Source organism: Leuresthes tenuis, unplaced genomic scaffold (assembly GCF_036924035.1).
Source record: "Leuresthes tenuis unplaced genomic scaffold, fLeuTen1.0.hap1 SCAF_22, whole genome shotgun sequence".
NCBI classification, from domain to species: domain Eukaryota; kingdom Metazoa; phylum Chordata; class Actinopteri; order Atheriniformes; family Atherinopsidae; genus Leuresthes; species Leuresthes tenuis.
In genome coordinates, this window is record NW_027325376.1 from 3,730,409 (window position 1) to 3,752,973 (window position 22,565).

At 45.9% G+C, this 22,565-nt stretch overlaps 2 protein-coding genes across 4 annotated transcripts; both read right to left on the reverse strand.

The window, feature by feature from the left end:
* Nucleotides 1–240: 240 nt before the first annotated feature.
* On the reverse strand, nucleotides 241–9,919 carry rbm14b (RNA binding motif protein 14b). 3 transcript variants are annotated; one of them, XR_011909742.1, is made up of 5 exons: nucleotides 9,839–9,919; nucleotides 7,560–7,912; nucleotides 6,260–7,298; nucleotides 3,447–6,002; nucleotides 241–3,002 (listed from the first exon to the last, which is right to left on the reverse strand). XR_011909742.1 is itself a non-coding variant. In XM_072375843.1 (4 exons), the coding sequence occupies exons 2-4, from the start codon at nucleotides 7,906–7,908 to the stop codon at nucleotides 5,702–5,704; spliced, it is 1,689 nt and encodes a 562-aa protein (XP_072231944.1). In that variant the 5' UTR covers nucleotides 7,909–7,912; nucleotides 9,839–9,919; the 3' UTR covers nucleotides 241–5,701. The 3 variants fall into 3 exon arrangements, 1 of the variants encoding a protein (XP_072231944.1); XR_011909743.1 differs by having other exon boundaries at nucleotides 241–2,755; nucleotides 2,904–6,002; XM_072375843.1 differs by having other exon boundaries at nucleotides 241–6,002.
* A 1,602-nt stretch (nucleotides 9,920–11,521) lies between these two features.
* On the reverse strand, nucleotides 11,522–21,760 carry ccs (copper chaperone for superoxide dismutase). Its single transcript, XM_072376620.1, has 8 exons — nucleotides 21,626–21,760; nucleotides 21,322–21,394; nucleotides 20,620–20,757; nucleotides 19,685–19,859; nucleotides 17,078–17,138; nucleotides 13,333–13,410; nucleotides 13,150–13,253; nucleotides 11,522–12,473 (listed from the first exon to the last, which is right to left on the reverse strand). Exons 1-8 carry the CDS (start codon nucleotides 21,758–21,760, stop codon nucleotides 12,323–12,325), a joined length of 915 nt encoding a protein of 304 aa, XP_072232721.1. The 3' UTR covers nucleotides 11,522–12,322.
* Nucleotides 21,761–22,565: the final 805 nt, after the last annotated feature.

Below are 22,565 nucleotides of genomic sequence, written 5' to 3' on the forward strand. Positions count from 1 at the left end.
GTCTAAAGAGTTAAAAGACAATTTAAAGGGATTATAAGCAGGCCTCCACTCTGACTCCGGCTCTCACCCCAGGCAAGTAAGCCTTTGCCTGCACTGTATACCACTGACAGAAGCTCAAACCATCATATTGGACATTGCTATTATTAGACTGTAGATAAATTGCTCCGTTCATTCTGTTAATTTCCCACCACAAACTAAAACTGACATTCAAATGAAATAAAAGAGATCCAGACATCTATATGAGGAAAAAAAAAGAATTTTATTCATGATTTGCATGCAGACTGAAAAATGCCTCAACATTTTCAGGAATACAGGTTAAAAAGCATATATATATATATGCATACACAGCCGTACAATATTATTTGTGTCTATAATCAGGATTTGTCATTCACAGTAAACATGTTCATCCAACATTCAGCCATTAAAATCCCCTCACATTCATGTTTGTGCTGGAACTAATTTCTTTGAAATGAGCCGATCCGGACTGCTTTCCTCCAGAGATAAAACATCATTTAGTCACCCTTTACATCTTTGGAAACTAAGAATGATTTATACTGCAATTAATCAAGCCCCTGATGTAACTACACTTGGTCCACTAACCTACTTAAAGAAACTCAGCTACTGTGGGAGTATTTGTGGTTACATTCCAGTGCTACGGCTGAAACGTCTGCTCTAACCCACCGTAAACGTAGCTTTTCATAATTATATAGACCGTGTTACAACTGCTATGCTTTTCAACATTTAATGAACACTGTGAGCTGCTCCAGAGTGTAAACTGCATTCTGCAGGTGTCTGTGTAACTTCCAGCCTCTTTAGGTGAGGTAATGTCTGAGGTAAGACCCTACTGTTGGTGTTTATCTGAAAAAAAGATTATTAAAACCTGCTGAATTTCAGCCTGGAAACTCAAAGGCAATGTGGTCTATGTGGGTTGTGCTCAAAACTAGAATGGAATGTCTCCCAGTTTGTACATAGATTATGAATCTCAGCTGATTTCTGCTGCAGATGCAATCTTTGGGAATCCATCAAGACAATAAAAAAAATATAAAAAACGTGTATATTTGAGTTCTTCAGCCAAAACCACAGAAGGCAGGGGGAGGGGTTGGGTTAGGGAGTGGAGGTGGCTGGGATGCTGCAGCGAGCTTTGGCTGGAGATACAGTGATTTCAGAGCAGAGGTTTTAGAGATGCACGGCTGCGTTTACCCAAGCATGAGAAGCCCAGACTCACAAGCACCAGAAGAAGCCTTTAGTTGGGAGCGTGAGGAGGATGGCGTGCTGGAGGGAAAACAACTGGAGCCCTGATCATGGAGGTCAGGAGGGGCGTCAGAAAGCTCTTCTTCTACTCATTCAGAGGCAGCTTATTTATACTGAACATTGGTTTTAAAGTGTCTAACTAGGCAGATTACACTTTATTCTGGTTGGATGCCATGCGCCACTTTTAAAATACATTAAAGTCTATATAAGTTTTTACACTTAAGTAGAAAAAGACTAACTCTAACCAAATTACTGAAACCACAAGAGTGAAAAACACAATATTAGGACACAATGTGGTCCTCCACGATCAGGAAGGCGTGGTGAGGGAGTAGCTCTGTGCAGAGGATTGTTCCACCACCAACTCACCTCGGAATCAACTCATCTATTCATTCCTCACCACCTCCTTTCCCTTTGTCTGTCAGGCAGCAAGGCCGCCGTGTCTCCCTGTCATCCTGCAGATGACGACTCATCAAATACTGACAGCCAGGGAGTGAGGGATTGTAGGGTTAAGCTCTATCTCAGCACAGAGGACATCTTAACAGGTAGGAGCACAAACAATTCATTCATAGCACCTATCCAGCCAGTCTGGTTGATCCCAGTATTAGAGAAACAGAGCAGCCGTACCAGAAAAGTCCTATAGGAGCCCTGAGATTGAGGAGAATCTACAGGTCAGACTGGCCCCACACCTATAATCTTATAGGACGTTTCTGATGGGCACACAGGCTGCGAGGGACCCAATTAAAAACAACCCTTTTTGTTTAAGATCGATTATTCTGGGAAATTTGAGTTAAGATCCCCTCGACAGCCGTGTGGTGCAAACCCAGCATTCAGCAGTTTGAGCAAAAGCGATTTGTCCAACACTGAAAGTCTGTCTGTTAGCGAGTCCGGAGGCGGGCCACCACACATACACAGTCCCTTAGCTCGCCCAGGCCTCTAGGGTAACAACAGAGGGTGGGCAGTTTGGCTCAGGTGGGTGGTTCTGGGAAGTTGAGTCCGAGCCAGAGCCACAAACCCAGATCCAAGGTGGCGGCGGCGGTGGCGGCGGAAAAAGCGCTGTGTGTGTGTGGACGGCGGAGAGGAGAGGCGCATAGGGACAGTAGGGTGGAGCTGAGGAGTGAGAGGGAGGGGAAGAAGGGTGGCGGGATGGGGGGGGGTTGAGGGCGGCGAATACGGCGGTGGACAGGAGTTGACTAGCGGGCAGGGGTAAGGTGGGGGTGTGTCCGCATATGCCAAGAGTCACTAATCGATGAAATGGCGCCCAAAAAGAATGCTTTCTTTTTCCTCTAGCACACACACACCATGACACATCACACCCTTTATTCACCAGCTCACACACCAGCAGGAAGGACGGGGCAACCATCAATCGCCTGGGATGGGTGGACTAGTCCTGCGGGGGGGTCTGAGCCCCGCCCCGCCACGCCCCGTCCTGCCCATCACCCCCACCGAGGAGAGACCCAAGGCTAGAGGCACAACACTGCCACTGCAGCAGGGGAAGGGTTACGGACTGGGGGAGGAGGGGAGGTGGTGATGGCAGAGGGGAGGAGGGGGAGGAGTGTTTGGTCAAGGCACAGTCAAAAGAAGGGTGGCAAGTGGGAAGAAGAGAGGTCAGTGCTTTCATGTTTGTTTGCTTTTTTTGGTCGTTTTTCATTTACCTTTGTGGTGAAGAGAGACAACAAGTTCCCGCTGCGGTGGCGTCGCACTAAAAGCCGTCCCCATGGCTGCACGCTGGCTGTTCCAGGCGGCACGGTCACCTAATTCAGTTGAGATAGTTAGTTCAGAGCTGGACTGTCGAGGGGCTTTTTGTTTGCTTGTTTGTGTTGTTTTTGTGTTTTTTCTTTTCCTTTTTTTTTTTTTGCGGCAGAGTTACAGATTATCACACATGCAGGTCTGAGAGCAGAGTGAACAAAGACACACGGAGAGGGAGAATTTGGTGTAGCAGGGAGAGACCAGACCAGACCAGACGCACACCCATCAACCCCAAGAACAGGACTGCTCCACAGATCAAAATGCACCCAGGCCATTCTATCTGTGTGCCTCTCCCCAGCTCTCAATGCACTTTCACATGACTTTAAAGACCACATCAAGCGTTTTCTTGCAGCTGAATATGGCAAAGCACTAAATGTAGACCCTTTTAGATAGAATTTGGTTGGATTTTGAGAGGCTGGAGAGAGGAAGGAGCTCCAACCCGCACTTACCCTGACCAAAGAGAGCAAAGCTGGGCCCGCATCTACACCTGTCTCCCCCTGGGTCCCCAGTCATATGGGTCTGGTGGTCATTTTACACAAGAGAAACAGATAGTAGAGAAGAGCATAAACAAGAAGAAGGGGAAAGGTCCAAACCCTTTGCTTTCTTTTACCACAGCAGTCAGCCAAACATTCTTTATTATAATGAGGTTTATAGTATACATATTCTCCATAAAAAGCATGCGAAATTTTTTTTTAAACTCAACTTTTCTCTTTTCTATAAAAAGGCTAAATTAAAATACTTTTCTAAAAAATACATGGCAAACAAGACATTTCGCAAACCACATAATTCTACAAAGGATGCAACTGGTATGTGTTTGTATATACGACACAGAAAGATTACACTGTGAGATGCAAAAGTCACTTAACCACTAAAAATCACAGCAGGGGAGGGGAAGGGGGGACAATGAGGCAGTAAGGTGATTCAGAGGGTCTATCTGTGTGTGCATCAGACCGCTGTCAAATAGTAGTTGCAAAAAACCGATTGTTTTAAGCAATCTTAGAGCGAGATAGATGGGATTTGCCACTTGGGACCATCATGAATGTTAAAAGCGCCGGCACCTGGAGGCCCGGACGTTTTAAAAGCTTCATCCCAACTCTCCACACGTGGCAAACCCCGCCTTCAAGATCCAACGACTAACTGAAAGGAGACGCAAAAGTATTTTTGCAATTAGGATCTAAAGCAGGTCTGGTATTGAAAGGAACAAAAGGATGACATTTGGGGCGACCGGAAGACACTGCCCCATCTCTCACTTTACTGGTGCTATCTTTTCTGTTTGGAGCCGCCCGTGAGGCTCGGTTTGTAGCTTTAAGACCATTTGACATGTAACAGATCTATCTAATACAGGAGTGCAAGTCCAAGAGAAAGCTTCACCGTTTGTAGCCTTCTGGATACTAAGCTCTAGAGGGCTCCACCCCACTAAAAATGGTTCGAAAGTAATGTCAAAAGCACTTAAAAATGGGAGAACCCTCCACGTAATGCACTTCACTCAAGGCTTATAGGCACATAACTGACCTTGTCACATGTAATCATGATTTCTAAACGGATGCAAACCAAAGATCCTTTGTAAACAGCTCATTCAATAGTTGCACAGGGATTTTTTTCCTCTCATTTACAGTTCATTGCATCCCCGGCTGACTTATATCACATGTAAACTCCACTAAAACAAACAAAACTTTAACACCATTTCCTTTTTTTTTTCCTTTTAAAAAAGGCCTCTGAACATAAAGGAGGACTTATTACAGAATATTTACAAAAGTCGTTGAAATGTGGCTCTTCCCTCTCTAAACCGCTGACCTTCGGTAGGAGCAGGAACTGCTGACTGGGCGAAATGTGTGGAACCGAAGAAGACGAAGTAGTCTACACTGAAACTCACAGTAAGAGGTAGGCAGCTGTAGTTTGAAAGCGAGAGAGAGGTGGAGCAGTGTCTTTCGGTGCTGTAGTTAAAGGTGGGGGGTGGGATTCAGAGAAAGGGTCAACGGAGAGATCTGAACATACATTACAGTACGTATATATGTGTGCTTTACGTTTTTCTCTGCAAGGCGCAGGTTTAGCTGCTGCGTTTGTGCGTTGCAAGGTCAGGAGCCCGCACATCCAAGACAAATCACATCCAAGACAAGCATCCCCCAAAACATATCAACCTTGGTTCCGTTTGACACGATTCAATGCAGCCGGTACACATCCGACTTCCCATCCGATTACATTAAGAATCTAAACTCATCAACATAAGGCAAAAAAGGTTTCAAATTAGCTGCCCTAACTGATCATCTAGGCCTAAGGAGGATGGCTGATGTAATTTATCGGAGATTTGGCCTTAGAAAATCAAACTGGGTTGCAGAAATAAAGGCATATGAAACAACTGACGAGGTCAGTCAAATACTGGCACAAGTGTGAGACTGGCACGATAAAAAAGTAAAACTGAACAGCACAAAGAATGCCCGCACAACAGATGAGAGCCTCCCTTTCAGGATGCACTGCGTGTATACAAACTGAACCAAGGTTCGCTGATCGAATCCCTAGTAAAGCAGGTTAATAAACCAAGGAGCCCCCAGTTTCAAACCTCAGCCACACGCTGGAGAGTGCCCAGACACACACACACATACATACAAACAGCTGCTGTAAGGTGGTCAAGTTTCGGTGGAAAAGGAGATGTGGGGATGGGGTTCAGGGCAAAGAGGGAGAGGAGGGGGCAGACAGTTGAGTGCGACTATCGGAAGGGGGGCTCAGGCGTGTGAAGGGAGAGTTCGGGGCGGCGGAGGATGGCCTCCTTGCGCGTAGGCGGCGGCAACGGCGGCTCATACACCCTGGGTGCAGCCATGGCGGCTGCTACTGCCGCAGCGGTGGGGACCACTGGCCTGAGGGCATCCAACGTAGCAACCGGCTGGGCGGAGATCGCAGGTAGAGCGGACATCCCTGGCATGCCAGGAATGGCCGTCATTGTGCTGGATGGGTAGGCATACTGGAACTGGGGGTACTGCTGCAGCTGCTGGTAGTACTCCGCGTAGTACCTAAGACAGAGGAGGACGGATGGTGATGCAGAGGGATGGATACAGGTGAGGAGAAACGGGTTTGGGTGGGACGACAGACAGCGAGGGTATTTATGATAGCACATGGCAACATGAACAAGAGAGGGATAAAGTCAACAAGAACACGGAGAATTCTAAAAGATAAATACTGTCGTAGGAAAAGTGGAGCTCGACACTATCCGGTAACAGTTCAGGAGTGCTGCACAGCTGCTGGATAACAGTCGGCAATCAGGACCTACCTGGCCATGGGGTCCTCTGCAGCCTCCGCTGCCTCTTCTGCTGCACGGCCGGCTGGTGTGGGGAGCAGGGGCCTGCGTGGTTTGGCCCTCTGGTAGATAAATGGCTTCATCACAGGGTCTGGTAGCAGAGGTGCTGACCTCCGTAGGGGACTGCGGTCCCTCTCACCAGACTTTGCCGCAGCTGCTGCCGCCGCCTGCTGCTCAGCCATGACCTGCTGGCCCTGGGCGAAGTAATGTGCCTGTCTGGCGGCCTCAAAGATGGCTGTGGTATGATCCGCTGCTCCCAAGGCGCTTATATGAGCGTAGGCTGGTGTGGCAGCACCATAAAGTGCAGGCGCCACAGAATAGGCTGGATTGACGGCGGCAGCCGCTGCTGACATATCTATTCCAGGGGCAGCAGTCAGATAAACGGGGGGGTTGGCCATAGTTGGGGTGTAAACTGGAGTCGAGTAGGCCGCGGCGGCGGCGGCGGCAGCGGCAGCAGCCGCTGCAGGAGATGCGGCCACCTGGCCATAGATGTTGGGGGCCATCGAGCTGTATACCTGCGTGGCGCCTGATGTCAGAGCTGCCTGACTGGCCACCGATCCATAAAGTTGATTGGCAACATTGGCACCATACACCTGGCTGGCAAGGGCACCGTAAACAGCTGGATTCACCGGGTTACCATCAGTACGCGAGCCAGTGGTAATCCCTGTAAGAGCTGCATAGGTGGGGTCAAAGGTGGAGGTGTTGTAGACCGAATTGTGCACACTCTGTTGGACCTGGAGAGGGAGGCCGGCGGCGGCGGCGGCGGCAGCGGCCAGAACCGCTGCCTGACTCTGGTACTGCTCCAAAGAAGGCTTCCCCACAGGGCATTCTCCAGCGTAGTGGCCCTGCTTCCCACAGTTAACACAGGGGATCTTCCCTGTAGGTGCCTGCTTGCTGGGCTGGACCTTCGACAGCTCGACAGACAGAGGGCGCCCTTTGAAGGAGGTGCCGTGCAGGGCCTCGATGGCCTGGAGCGCGTCTTCCTTGTTCTCCATGTGAACAAAAGCGTAACCTGTAGAAGACAAACTCACGTCACTGTGAGCTAAGACACTTGCTCAGTTACAGATTCCCCCTTTATGTTGGGAGTCTCGCTGCTTTACATGCTGTTAATGTTCTCTCTCTTTGTCTGAAGCGCTCCACTTTAGCTCCCATCTCTTGGAAGGTACAGTCCTTATAACGCGACTTCTTAAAGCCATTAACACCTAAGAGGGTATCTTAACACTGGCACAGATACTCTCAAACAGATTCAAATGCTAACAGAGCCTCTGCTTACCTTTGACTTTATCACACTCCAGAACTTTCCCAAACGTTTGGAACAGCTGCTGGAGGTCTTCAGTGGTGCACATGCCGCTCAGATTACCCACAAACACCTTGGTGGAGTGCAGCGGCCTTCCCCTCGATTCCTCCACCACCAAATTCCGCCCACGAAACTCTCGTCCATTGAGCTCCCGGATGGCGCGCTCTGCAGCCCCCTCGCCCTGCAGGTGCACAAAAGCAAACTGCCGCAGCACGCTGCAGCTGACCACCTGGCCGTAAGGCTCGAAGATGGCCGACAGCTCCTCCTGGGTGGTGTCCAACGCCAGGTTGCCCACGAAGAGCTTTACTGTGTGGCTCTTATCCATGGCCCTGCAGACAAAACAAGGAGCGATGTACTGGAGCGTTTTTGCTTTGAACCACGGTCTCTGCAGGTGAATCCAGGACCTGTAACCTCTTATTCTCAGCTATGCCTTTGTAATATGTGCAGAATGTGGTTTTCCACTGTACTGACTGATAAAGTTGTCTTGAAGGCAGCTTACCAGATGCCTCTGAGCTCAAACAAGTAAATACAGCTCTGGACAAGGTGAACATAAGACTCAATTGGTGCCATGAAGTGGAATTTGTGCCCCTGTGGGTTTATCAGCTGCTGATGAATGATGGGTCTGTATTAGCCGCCTGTATTAGCCTTGAACACTTGCCCTTTACACACTCAAACTGCTTTAATTATTAAATGATATGATGCGCTCTGTAGAAGCAGAAACTTAAACATTTCTCCAGATCATTCTCCAGAACAAACTGGAGATCCTCTGCCCAGCTTTGCTCTTCAAAGACTCAGCCTTTCATGGATGCTGCTTTTATTTTTAATCAAATCGGGATCACAATCACCTCTGTTTGAAACACTCTTTCATCTCTTTTCTAGCCCTAAACTGTCCCCATCGCAGCTCTTTATGGGAGTTTTTTCAGGCTTAAAATGCAGGAACTCATGCACATAAACAAAGAAAATTAATTAATGAATTCTCTTTTTATTATCCGGTGATACTGAAGACAAACGGACACAACAGGCCAAAAAATCCAGCTGCCTGCTAACCGGATAAGCTGAGATATATACGGCCTCAATAAAAGAACCTGGGAGCACAAATGAGCAGCAGGAGTAACATTCAAATGAAACAATCCCGCACAGGCCGCACATTTGTATGAGAGCTTCCCACGGATAGTTGGATTAGATAAGCAAAGCAGGAGGGATCATGTTCGCTTCCGATATGGAGCAAAGATGCTTCGAGTGAGAGCTGAAGAAGACCTCTTTCTCACTTGAGAGCAGGCTGTGATCTCCCCTGCAGCTATGACTCACTCTCCTCCACAGGAGGCAGGCAGGCAAACAGAGCGTGTTGCAGCACAACTTCCCCCAGACTCGCTGCATTTATAGGAACAACTCATACGGATATGCTGCGTAAAGCCTCGGGTTAAACTCAAAAGAGTTCCCACAGGCCGATCGACACCTTTTCTCCTCCCAAACAACTTTTATGGCTGGCTGTAAATCAAAGGGCAAAGCGGAACACGAAACCGGTGAATGGCATTTCTATTTTTTGGTTCAGGCTCCAGTAGGCTGCTGCTGACTGAAAGAAATGCACCTCCTCACGCGTAAAAGCGTTCAAAGACACGCTCCTTCTTAGTGAATGTGTTGGAGGGGAGCGAGTTGCGCCCCGTTCACAGGCAGAATGGCTGCTGCCTTCACAACTGGATCGTTTGAGGCAAAACTGGGGGGTGGGGGGGAAGCTGGTTTCTGATGACGCAGCACGACGCTGAGTCAACACATTTTCACTGCTCGCGTCATTAAAAAAGAACCAGAAAAGATGAAAAGACCCATTTAAGTTGGTAGGGCACGCGGCTCTGCTCGGACGCATGTGAACGGAGGCACGGGATGCAGGTTGGGCTGCGTCGGGTCTCCACAGCAAAACAGCCGCCGAGCCACCGAAACATCCCAGGATAAACGACACTTTAAGCCCATTTCGCTTCAGACGCCACTGGTAGATGCTTCAAATCTAATAAGGCGAGTGCCTCTCGCGCGGAGATCGATACAATGCACAACAATCACATTTTTCCGCACAGGAATGAATACAGTGTAACACCGAGTGCCTCCGGTGCAGCAACGCGGTCCGAGAAGTCCGCCGCAAAACGAGCCCACGCGACGAAAACACGCGAGCTTAAAGACGAATCGGATTAATTTACCTCCCGTGAGGCTCAAATGACAATATCAGGGCAGAAAAGGCGATTAAATAAAAGGATCTACCATCTTACCTAAGCGGTGCTGTGTTTCAAAATGGTAGCGCCTGCTTCCGTTTGAGCGTCGGGCATAATGCTGGGGAGGCAGCGGAGGGGGAGGGCTGCTGCTGCGGCGGCTGCTGCTGCACCCGGAGGATGCTGAATCCTTATCAAATGACTCAAGTGTGCACACCAAACACCCCACTACACCCTGCGTCTGGAACAGCCACACAATGGGAAAAGGCTGCTCCGTGGCCAGCAGCTCGTGCTCGAAAGTGACGGGCAACAAGTGAGGAAGCGCTTTGTTTTCTGCGAGAGAGACTGCTGCTTATCCAGAGGTCTGAGGTTCAAGGACAGAATAATTCAGCTATCTGAGATGACCAGGATTCAAGCAGAGGGCAACAGATTAAACCAGTGAAAATGTCGTATTATGGAACAATAGAGTTTCAGGTCTCTGTATGCGTCCAGTTTTGTTTTTAGTCTCTTTTTTGCCAACTTCCCCCTTAATTTGCTGTTTTGTGTCCACTTGTGTTCCCTATTTGTTGGTTTGTGGTTGTCTCGAGACATCTGGTGGCTATTCTGAGTGATTTTGAGCGTCTTTTTGGTAGTTTTCAGTCAACCAGAGTGTCCCTGCGGGGATATTGAGTTCCTTTGTGGTAGTAATGAGTCAGTAACTATGTTTAGATGGAAAAATCTGAAATATTTATGATTAGAGTTTCAAAAGTAACCATGTAATGAAGGCTAAAAGGAGATCTGATACATGCTGCAAATAATTTAACCAAAATTAAACTCTTTTGAGGAAAAATGGGTCCAGTAGTGTGCAGAAAAATGGGGTTTTTGTCAACTTTATTAATGAAATCACACTTATTAAGTAGAATTAGAGCATGATTGAGACATATCATACCCTGCAATTGGTTTCTGGGTTTCTGCTGCACCTTCCAATGTAAAAGCAAACATATCTCAGACTTCCTTTTCCTGCTGTGGATAAACAGAGAGAGCATCAGTGGACCGGTACCGCTCGGTTCACTCAGAGGAGCAAAGACTGAAAGGAGGCATTTGTTCTGGTTGAATTTACCAAACAAGGAACTGAGTGAAGTAAAAAAAACTCTGCAGGTTGATAGTAGCTGCCTTGTTCCTCAGAAACGTTTCCAACATGTGAAGACAGACAATCTGATTAAGTGTGTGTTTACATTATCACGTTGATCAGATTAGCTAAAACAACCCTTTCAATCTGATTAAAAATGCATTTTGAGCCAGATCAGACTGATCTGATTTAGGTGTTTACATCAGGCAGTTTTATTCGTGGATCTGATTAAAAGGATTTCATGTAAATAGCAGCTATCTGAGTCTCATTGAAGTGGTGTTGAGTCCGTTTAAATATGTCTTTGGGGCTTTTTGTGTGTAATTCTGAGACATTTTTCCCAGATTTTGAGTCACTTTCTCTCTCTGTCGTCACTTAAAGCCGATCTGTGTTGTTTTGACCAATATGAAATGTAAAAATTCTACAATAAGTTCTGGACCAGGGCACACAGAGCCAGTCCATTCAATACAAAGTGATTTACCTCTGCTCCTTTAAACAGCAAAGCACTGAATATATAGCAATACAGGAGGACTTCCTGAGGGGCGTTTTGCCTTTTTTTTTTCCATCTAAAAGAAGTCATACATCAACCGATAACGAAGGCGATGATTCGTAGCCTCAGACCGATGGAAAAAGACGAGGACCGGACGTTTAGGGGGGAATTCGATGAGTTTATTCAGGCATCAGCAGAAAAAGAGAAGAAAAATCAATGCAAAAGTGGCTCCTCGCTGATAAAACACACCGTCGTGTCCTCATATCGATGTTTCCGTGAAGAAGAAAAATACGCAGACAGTCAGCAGGTAGCGGCTCGGTTACATTCATTTATCTGTTTGTTCTCCTCAGTTTCTGCTTTTAGCCGCAGCAGTGATGAAGAAACAGCTGAGCACACAGTCCCTCGCGGCCTCCCTTTCTCACTTACCCTCTATTGCCCTTTCACTTTGGAAGGAATTTGGCTCTTCCTCCTGTGCTCTGTTTAATCTCTGCTGCCTGAGCCACTCACACCACCTCATGGATTTAAAACGAACAGACAGAAAAGGGAATGGATTCAGTCCCAAACTCTCGCTGTGGTCCTGAAATTTCACGATTGTCACTTTTTCTGCGTTCTTTTGGCTTCTTTTCTGCACATTCTTGGTGTTTTTATCGTCAGCTGCTGTCGCTGCTCATGTAAAAACAGACGAGCACAGCAGCTCTGAACGCTTCGAGGACAAAAAGATAAGACTTTAGCAAAGCCCCGCCCACTTTAGTGCATCTAAAACATTTAGAGGACAAAGCGAGAGAATCAGATTCTATCACAAATACATTTTCAAGCAATTCAGGAGACATATCTGGTCATCTGAGAACCTCAGCGCTCCGTCTTGGTCCGACAGCCCGGACCCTCCACAGAACATCCTCTTCCTTCCCTCTGGAGATGATCTCTCTGCTCAAACTGCCGTCAGCGAGGGTCAGAGGTGCGCCGCCGGCGTCTCTGGAGGGGTTCTGCTCTGGCCCGTCTGCCGGTCCCTCTCCTGCCACAGAGTGACACCGTCGCAGGCACAGATCTGTTTGGGATTTTGGAAGAGGCCTGCAGAGCGGGCGATAATCCCACAGGCCAGCCTGCCGGACAGGACCATAAGTTACTGAGACTGAGCAACAATCCTAACACTAAAGGGAGAAAATAAATCACTCCAGTCATGTTTTTAGCTGTTAAAACGTTACTTCTTCTACATTCTGCTAAAAAAATTAAACATCAGAGTTTCATCTCGACATTAGAAACAGTTTCCTGTCCTAAAAAAAGCCCAATAAGCTAGGCTAACTTTAGCTAGAAGCTAGAAAAACCCATAATAAATCCAGTAGAAACGTCTATCCTGAGACAAATGAACACATACGATGCGTTTGAGGACAAATAACCTGGAAGATGTTGTGTTAAACAGAGGATGAAACAACATCATCACACACTAAAACCTAAAAATTACCACCGATTTGAGGCACTGTGACCATTAATGTTCATTTTCTGTTCATTTCTGGACTCAGAAACTCCTTTTTCCTCCTCTGGGGGGGGAATCAGGAGGTAGAGGCTGGGACGGAGCACTAGCTGATTTCTTTCTTTAATCATTATCCATCTCTGCATGTGTAATTTTCATACTATCCTCCTCTTTAAATATTTCAGTAACGATGCAGCTGGACTCTTAATTTCCCTGGAGTGAACCTCCCAAAGGCATCAATAAAGTTCCATCTCATTTCATTCTGACGGAATCCATCATTTAAATGATCTTATTTCCCATGAACGCACCTTTCACCGGAGTTTCCCGTCTGTTTGGAGAGAGGGTGAGCGCCCCGGCCCAGGTCGTCCTCCCCTGCGTCCACCACCAGAGATCGACCAATCACATCCCACACCTGCAACCACGAGGTACGCCGTTAAACCCCCCCCATGTAAGCCACCCGAGCCGAACATGTCCGTGTGTGCTTGGGTTACCTTAATCTGACTGTCCTCTAGTCTAAATGACGCTCTGCCGTCTGGTCCGGCCACAATATTTCCCAGATCACCTGCGTGCTGCGAACAGAAAAACAGGAAAAAGGGCGACTTTGAAAGAAAAGACACGGAGGACAGCTCCAAACGAACAGAAACCCAGAAAAAAGGGCGCCTGTGAGAAAGAAAAGACACGGAGGACAGCTCCAAACGAACAGAAACCCAGAAAAAAGGGCGACTGAGAGCAAGAAAAGACACGGAGGACAGCTCCAAACGAACAGAAACCCAGAAAAAAGGGCGACTATGAGAAAGAAAAGACACGGAGGACAGCTCCAAACGAACAGAAACCCAGAAAAAAGGGCGACTGTGAGAAAGAAAAGACACGGAGGACAGCTCCAAACGAACAGAAACCCAGAAAAAAGGGCGACTATGAGAAAGAAAAGACACGGAGGACAGCTCCAAACGAACAGAAACCCAGAAAAAAGGGCGACTATGAAAGAAAAGACACGGAGGACAGCTCCAAACGAACAGAAACCCAGAAAAAAGGGCGACTGTGAGAAAGAAAAGACACGGAGGACAGCTCCAAACGAACAGAAACCCAGAAAAAAGGGCGACTATGAAAGAAAAGACACGGAGGACAGCTCCAAACGAACAGAAACCCAGAAAAAAGGGCGACTGTGAGAAAGAAAAGACACGGAGGACAGCTCCAAACGAACAGAAACCCAGAAAAAAGGGCGACTGTGAGAAAGAAAAGACACGGAGGACAGCTCCAAACGAACAGAAACCCAGAAAAAAGGGCGACTGAGAGCAAGAAAAGACACGGAGGACAGCTCCAAACGAACAGAAACCCAGAAAAAAGGGCGACTATGAAAGAAAAGACACGGAGGACAGCTCCAAACGAACAGAAACCCAGAAAAAAGGGCGACTATGAGAAAGAAAAGACACGGAGGACAGCTCCAAACGAACAGAAACCCAGAAAAAAGGGCGACTATGAGAAAGAAAAGACACGGAGGACAGCTCCAAACGAACAGAAACCCAGAAAAAAGGGCGACTATGAGAAAGAAAAGACACGGAGGACAGCTCCAAACGAACAGAAACCCAGAAAAAAGGGCGACTGTGAGAAAGAAAAGACACGGAGGACAGCTCCAAACGAACAGAAACCCAGAAAAAAGGGCGACTATGAAAGAAAAGACACGGAGGACAGCTCCAAACGAACAGAAACCCAGAAAAAAGGGCGACTGTGAGAAAGAAAAGACACGGAGGACAGCTCCAAACGAACAGAAACCCAGAAAAAAGGGCGACTGTGAGAAAGAAAAGACACGGAGGACAGCTCCAAACGAACAGAAACCCAGAAAAAAGGGCGACTGTGAGAAAGAAAAGACACGGAGGACAGCTCCAAACGAACAGAAACCCAGAAAAAAGGGCGACTGTGAGAAAGAAAAGACACGGAGGACAGCTCCAAACGAACAGAAACCCAGAAAAAAGGGCGACTGAGAGCAAGAAAAGACACGGAGGACAGCTCCAAACGAACAGAAACCCAGAAAAAAGGGCGACTATGAGAAAGAAAAGACACGGAGGACAGCTCCAAACGAACAGAAACCCAGAAAAAAGGGCGACTGTGAGAAAGAAAAGACACGGAGGACAGCTCCAAACGAACAGAAACCCAGAAAAAAGGGCGACTGTGAGAAAGAAAAGACACGGAGGACAGCTCCAAACGAACAGAAACCCAGAAAAAAGGGCGACTATGAAAGAAAAGACACGGAGGACAGCTCCAAACGAACAGAAACCCAGAAAAAAGGGCGACTGTGAGAAAGAAAAGACACGGAGGACAGCTCCAAACGAACAGAAACCCAGAAAAAAGGGCGACTGTGAGAAAGAAAAGACACGGAGGACAGCTCCAAACGAACAGAAACCCAGAAAAAAGGGCGACTGTGAGAAAGAAAAGACACGGAGGACAGCTCCAAACGAACAGAAACCCAGAAAAAAGGGCGACTGTGAGAAAGAAAAGACACGGAGGACAGCTCCAAACGAACAGAAACCCAGAAAAAAGGGCGACTGTGAGAAAGAAAAGACACGGAGGACAGCTCCAAACGAACAGAAACCCAGAAAAAAGGGCGACTGTGAGAAAGAAAAGACACGAAGGACAGCTCCAAACGAACAGAAACCCAGAAAAAAGGGTGACTGTGAGAAAGAAAAGACACGGAGGACAGCTCCAAACGAACAGAAACCCAGAAAAAAGGGCGACTGTGAGAAAGAAAAGACACGGAGGACAGCTCCAAACGAACAGAAACCCAGAAAAAAGGGCGACTGTGAGAAAGAAAAGACACGGAGGACAGCTCCAAACGAACAGAAACCCAGAAAAAAGGGCGACTGTGAGAAAGAAAAGACACGGAGGACAGCTCCAAACGAACAGAAACCCAGAAAAAAGGGCGACTATGAGAAAGAAAAGACACGGAGGACAGCTCCAAACGAACAGAAACCCAGAAAAAAGGGCGACTGTGAGAAAGAAAAGACACGGAGGACAGCTCCAAACGAACAGAAACCCAGAAAAAAGGGCGACTGAGAGCAAGAAAAGACACGGAGGACAGCTCCAAACGAACAGAAACCCAGAAAAAAGGGCGACTATGAGAAAGAAAAGACACGGAGGACAGCTCCAAACGAACAGAAACCCAGAAAAAAGGGCGACTGTGAGAAAGAAAAGACACGGAGGACAGCTCCAAACGAACAGAAACCCAGAAAAAAGGGCGACTGAGAGAAAGAAAAGACACGGAGGACAGCTCCAAACGAACAGAAACCCAGAAAAAAGGGCGACTGTGAGAAAGAAAAGACACGGAGGACAGCTCCAAACGAACAGAAACCCAGAAAAAAGGGCGACTGAGAGAAAGAAAAGACACGGAGGACAGCTCCAAACGAACAGAAACCCAGAAAAAAGGGCGACTGTGAGAAAGAAAAGACACGGAGGACAGCTCCAAACGAACAGAAACCCAGAAAAAAGGGCGACTGTGAGAAAGAAAAGACACGGAGGACAGCTCCAAACGAACAGAAACCCAGAAAAAAGGGCGACTGTGAGAAAGAAAAGACACGGAGGACAGCTCCAAACGAACAGAAACCCAGAAAAAAGGGCGACTGAGAGAAAGAAAAGACACGGAGGACAGCTCCAAACGAACAGAAACCCAGAAAAAAGGGCGACTATGAGAAAGAAAAGACACGGAGGACAGCTCCAAACGAACAGAAACCCAGAAAAAAGGGCGACTGTGAGAAAGAAAAGACACGGAGGACAGCTCCAAACGAACAGAAACCCAGAAAAAAGGGCGACTGTGAGAAAGAAAAGACACGGAGGACAGCTCCAAACGAACAGAAACCCAGAAAAAAGGGCGACTGTGAGAAAGAAAAGACACGGAGGACAGCTCCAAACGAACAGAAACCCAGAAAAAAGGGCGACTGTGAGAAAGAAAAGACACGGAGGACAGCTCCAAACGAACAGAAACCCAGAAAAAAGGGCGACTATGAAAGAAAAGACACGGAGGACAGCTCCAAACGAACAGAAACCCAGAAAAAAGGGCGACTATGAAAGAAAAGACACGGAGGACAGCTCCAAACTCTTTAATGCACCACAGGAGGCATCCGGTTAGAATTGTTTTGATCCTCTTACTCTAAAATGTTCTGTCAAAGCACATTGTGGAATCCGCTTATAAAAATGATAATTTGAAGGTTTATTTCACGGAGCTCTAAAGAGGATATGTGACCGTACCCTTTCAGAGTCCCCGGGACCACCGTGTTGTCTCCCAAATGGGTTGTAGTGTTCTCCACAGCTGCAGGGAGGAAGGAAAAGGAAAAGGTCAAGAACACAGTACCACGCAAGGGCAAAGATGAAATTAAGAAAGATCCAGAAACACGGCTTCCTTCTCTAAACCAGAGCCCACTAATTTAAATTCTCCTGGAATTACCTGCAGCTTGTTACCTGCACACAGCTCAAAAGGAGCTAACTCAGACTTCTCCGAAGGCACAATTAATGCATCCATCTCTGCCCTTTATCTTTCTGCTCTTCCTTCTATGCCTGCACCCTATCTCTGCTCTGTCCCCTCTGACAGAGTCGGACTCCTGGGTTCCTTCTCTGTAGTTTATTGTTAGCTTTTTGTATAGCTGTTATATCTTTATTTGTAAGTCTCTTTGGATAAAAGCGTCTGATAAATACAGAAACAGAAAGAAAAGGAAGCTCCGTGACGCCCTGAGGAGGAGCAGAAACTGCAGGGCAGTGGGCCTCAAGAACCCCGCAACCCAGGGTGAGATTATTACCCGAGCCACGTCAGTGAGGAGCCGGCCGAAGGGCTCCTTTTTCATTCTGGGTTGCTTTACCGTGGAAAACAATTCAATTAAATTCAGACCTACAGATCTGAATAATATGAGGCTCAATCCAGTGAATCTTTGGCGTTTTACTTGATTAAAAAGACATGTTTTGCCCTGTTTCTTCCCACAAAAACACAGTACAACGGCTCCCTTTTAGCCATATTCGTACAGCTCGGTTCAGAGCGGCCGGTTCCCTTCTCTTCTGCAGAATCCTACAGATTTTAGCTGCCGTGCAAACGGGAATTTGGACTAAATACTTCCCTCCCCCCTCTATCTCTGCACTTTATCTTTCTGCTCTTCCTTCTATGCCTGCACCCTATCTCTACTCTGTTCCCTCTGACAGAGTCGGACTCCTGGGTTCCTTCTATGTAGCTTATTGTTAGCTTTTTATAAAGCTGTTATATCTTTATTTGTAAGTCTCTTTGGATAAAAGCGTCTGATAAATACAGAAACAGAAAGCTGAGCTATACTTTGGAGCAGCATGTGCTGCTATCCAGGCATCTTTAGTGTGGTAAAGCCAGACTTTAATCCTCCCCACGGCTTATTTTGTTAGCAGCTCTGGTGTTCCACTCGGTTTCTGTTTGTCGATCACGTGCTCAGACCCACAGAAACATAAAAACTGCTAAATCACACAAGATTTGAGTCGCAGGATTCGGGCCGTAAAGTCCTACTGCTCGACCAAAATTCTGATTGGTCGATTTTTTTTTGCCGTGTTAATTTCATCAGGAGGAAAATGCTAATGGGGGTGTTTTCAGAGGAGTCCTGTTCCACAGGTAATGTCTTCAGAGGACACCCCCCTGTTTTCACTATTTTGGATTAGCCCGACACACTAGAAACGGGTCGATTGAACGTCCGGTGGTTTGCTGAATATTAATTTTTATTTTGAGCGTTTAATTTACAGCGAGTCCTCCTCTACCATCCGAGCCAAAGACATCTGAAGGGTGGCAGGATTTTACCACAATAGATGGCGGGAAACAGTTTGCAGCTCGACTACAAACATGGCGTATCATCTAAAAACGGTAATATTTCAATATTATAGGCTATAGAATATCATATTAAACATATTTCAATATTTTAAGTCTAATAATCATTTATTATTTATTTGTTTTGTAACTGAAACAACGGCAGAATCCCTTTCTTTATTTTTCAGTAATTCTCAGCTTTATTTTTCAGTAATTCACAGCTTTATTTTTCAGTAATTCTCAGCTTTATTTTTCAGTAATTCTCAGCTTTATTTTCCAGTAATTCTCAGCTTTATTTTTCAGTAATTCTCAGCTTTATTTTTCAGTAATTCACAGCTTTATTTTTCAGTAATTCACAGCTTTATTTTTCAGTAATTCTCAGCTTTATTTTCCAGTAATTCTCAGCTTTATTTTTCAGTAATTCTCAGCTTTATTTTTCAGTAATTCACAGCTTTATTTTTCAGTAATTCACAGCTTTATTTTTCAGTAATTCTCAGCTTTATTTTCCAGTAATTCTCAGCTTTATTTTTCAGTAATTCTCAGCTTTATTTTTCAGTAATTCTCAGCTTTATTTTTCAGTAATTCTCAGCTTTATTTTCCAGTAATTCACAGCTTTATTTTTCAGTAATTCTCAGCTTTATTTTTCAGTAATTCTCAGCTTTATTTTTCAGTAATTCACAGCTTTATTTAATTTGCATATGTCCCGATCTGGGATGTTTTATTAGGATAATTTCCCCTGACTTGCCTTTTGTGTTTAACTGCCTTCTTGTGCCGATGTCAGTGTATTTTCAGTAATCATGAGCTGTTATATTGGGCAGATGCACGTGTTGCAAAACACTCTCAGAGCCATCAGAGTCGGAATTAGTCTGAATTTCAGGGTTTCATTCGACCAAGAATGTCTTTGGTTGATTACAGCCCCTGACAGGATCCCAAAGCAGCAGTATTCCCACTGAAAGTCCCACTTAATGAGTAATCTGCAGAGGACGCTCATGCAGCTCCACCTGCAGTCAGCAGGAGGCTCTGGCTTGATGCTGCAACAGTGATCCCACCTGTCACAGTCCTGTGTGAGGTCCCCCAGGGTGTGGACGTGCAGCCCGTGGGCTCCAGGCTCCAGCCCATCGAGGGTCCCATCGATGAGGCAGAGCTTCTCCGACAGCTGCAGGAAGCGCACCACCCCCCGAATCGATCCCACTCCAGCCAACATAGCCACGGCTGCACCCAGGTCTGTTGTCAAACACACATCATAAAGGGCGTGTCAGCTGTGCATGTGGGAAGGAGACGTTTCCACAACGTCTGTTTGGGAGATTTCTCAGCCAATGATTGACGCCATAAATGGATCCTGAAATGGATTTAAGGCGAGTGTTCATGCCTGTCAGAGCTCCTGCCTAATATTCTGATGCTGTACGTCGCCCTCATATGTTCAAATCCATCTGCTGTCAACACAGACACAGAAACAGCCACCAAGGAGCCTAATTTTCCCTTCTCGACTGGCTGTGAACATGGTTTCCTGCCCAATATTCACTCAACCTGGATGTTTCCAGCAGAAAACAGTGCATTTAAAGCAGGAAGATCCCCTGCTGTAGAGCGCACGTGTCAGAAAAAGTCCAACCTAATTCTGCTCCCATTTTCCAGCAATTATATGGTGCCGATGTCCTCTTCCAACATGTGCCACCATGACCAGCATCTCAGCTAATTAAGCTGCATTCCAGCCCTAATTATGAAGAATATGATGCTGGCTCATCAAAAGCAAATTTAGTAGCAACAATACAACCTTTTGATATGAATAAGGCATAATTACCATTCAGTGGTGTGTTGGAAACAGCCGGGATTATAAACCTGAATGTCTAAAATGATATGAGATGGTGTGCCGGTTAATGCCTAACAGTGTGATAACAGATAGGCTGCGTTTCAGATTAATTCCAAAGTGGCTCTGAGGATGTTTGAGTCTGTGGTTTTGGATCAGGACGATTTAAAGTATCCTCACCTGGCTCCGATCCCCCAATGCCCTTCAGCACGACTCTGCGCCCGGTCTTCTCTATCAGAGCCTGAACCTCTGCGCTGGTCAGAGCAGATTCCAGCAGCACCTCCTCCTTTCTGACATCTATACTGACCAGCTTCACTCCTGCAGACACAGGAGCACGAAAAAGCTTTATTTCAATGACAGCTTTGTATAAACAGCACCCAAAAAGCTCTACTTTTAGTTTACATTGTGAAAACAATTGAATATTTAGTGCTTTATGCTTCAGAAGATCATATATATGTTGAAGCTTTTGACTTCTATAAGTTTATGCCTTATATTGTAAATAGTTTAAGGCTCTAAAGACCTTTCTATGAACCTCGTGTTCTGGCCAGAGTTCCCAAATCAGCCAGTCAGTAAATAACAATTATAATAATGATAATTAAAGATTAAATAAACACAACTATCAGGTGAGGAGTTTACACACCGTTCTTTGCCTATTCAAAGTTATTTAGCCAGAAATAATTGACCCTTTTAAACTCACCGTGATGTTTTATTCTTATTAATTCTGATGAAAGGCGCGTTTTTAATGACCCGGAAGTCTCTCTATAGTTTGTTTTGGAGTTGAAGAAGAAATATTCAGTTTCTTTTGAACACATTTCGCAAGTTGGAGAGGATTTCGATTGAAAAACAACGGCTGTTGTAGCAGTAAAAGTTAGCTGTCCTCACCTGGTTTACCCTCCAAAGCTGATCTGACTTCGTCTGCGCAGCTTTCGCATGTCATCTGCACCGCAAACTCCAGCTGCGGAGGAAATATCTCACATTAAACATCTGCAGCAGGTGGATCAACGTGCTGTGGCATGTTAAGTAGGCCAGTTAGCAGTAACTGTGCAGTAACACCAAAGTGACGCAGTTTAGTCCCAGCAGATCCAAACTAATACAATGTTTTTGTTCTGAACATCAGTAAAGAGTAAAACTGCGCCGCGACTCAACAAAACACGAAGCTAAAGGGGGGTGAAAATGACTGTCAAACCTTGGTTGGTCTGTCCGAGTCCATGTTGTCAGCACAGGCCGCCGCATGGGCGACAAAAACCGAATTAAACAACAAACTTCCCAGTTTTCTGGAAACGGAAGCGAATCTGCTGTACGTGCTGACGGTCGCCGCCATGTTTGTGACGTCAGGGTGACGTTACGCACGCTGCCGCCGCCATGTGGCGCTCTGGTGTTACTGCGGCTTCCTGTTTCTCTCGACGCGTGTCTGTATCCATCTAAACAACCTAAAAATACATGGAAGCACAACAGAAAGAGAGAGATTGATGGCAGGTTTTGTAGTTCTTGTCATTTTAGATTAATGCTGTTAATTTGATGCTTTTTTGTGTCTGTTTGGTGGCAAGTCAGAGTCATTTTGAACATCTTAGTAGTTATTATGAGTCATTTTCAGCCTAATAATACTTTTTTTAATGTCATTTAGCATTTCTTTGTTATAGTTTTAAGTATTTTGAGCTGGATTGATGTATAACCATTAAGATTTTCAGCTATTTTGGTAAATACAGCCTAAAAATACATTAAAGCAAGACATAAAGAGATCATATCTCTTTGTTAATTTCCTGCCATTTTGAGACTTTTTCCTTTTTTTCAGAGCCTGATTCTGGTCATTTTCAGGCTAATAGTAAAATTTTTTTTGGCCATTCAGCATATTTTTGTTTTACTTTAAAGTCTTTGTTGAATCTTGATGGATTACAAATAAGATTGTCAGCTGTATGTGTAATTTAACCTAAAAATACACAGAAAAAAAGAGTGAGGACAGATGTTCTACCCGTTATTTTGTTCATGTTTTAAATGAACATTGTTGTTTTAAGGGTTTTTGTTGTTTTTTGAGTGATTTGTGGCAAGTCCGAGCCATTTCAAACATCTTAGTCATTGTTATTAATTATTTTCAGTCTAATAGTATCTTTATTAAGCTTTATGAAATG

Bases quoted from the DNA above. Each gene is read 5' to 3' on its own strand.
- rbm14b (XM_072375843.1), bottom strand. From the start codon at position 7,908: ATGGATAAGAGCCACACAGTAAAGCTCTTCGTGGGCAACCTGGCGTTG. The intron at 7,299-7,559 runs GTAAGCAGAGGC...TGTCTTCTACAG, and splicing joins GGAGTGTGATAAAGTCAAAG to GTTACGCTTTTGTTCACATG. The intron at 6,003-6,259 runs GTAGGTCCTGAT...CCTCTGTCTTAG, and splicing joins GCAGAGGACCCCATGGCCAG to GTACTACGCGGAGTACTACC.
- ccs (XM_072376620.1), bottom strand. From the start codon at position 21,760: ATGGCGGCGACCGTCAGCACGTACAGCAGATTCGCTTCCGTTTCCAGA. The intron at 20,758-21,321 runs GTGAGGACAGCT...CTGTGTCTGCAG, and splicing joins AGCTTTGGAGGGTAAACCAG to GAGTGAAGCTGGTCAGTATA. The intron at 13,411-17,077 runs GTACGGTCACAT...TTCTGTTCGCAG, and splicing joins GTCCCGGGGACTCTGAAAGG to CACGCAGGTGATCTGGGAAA.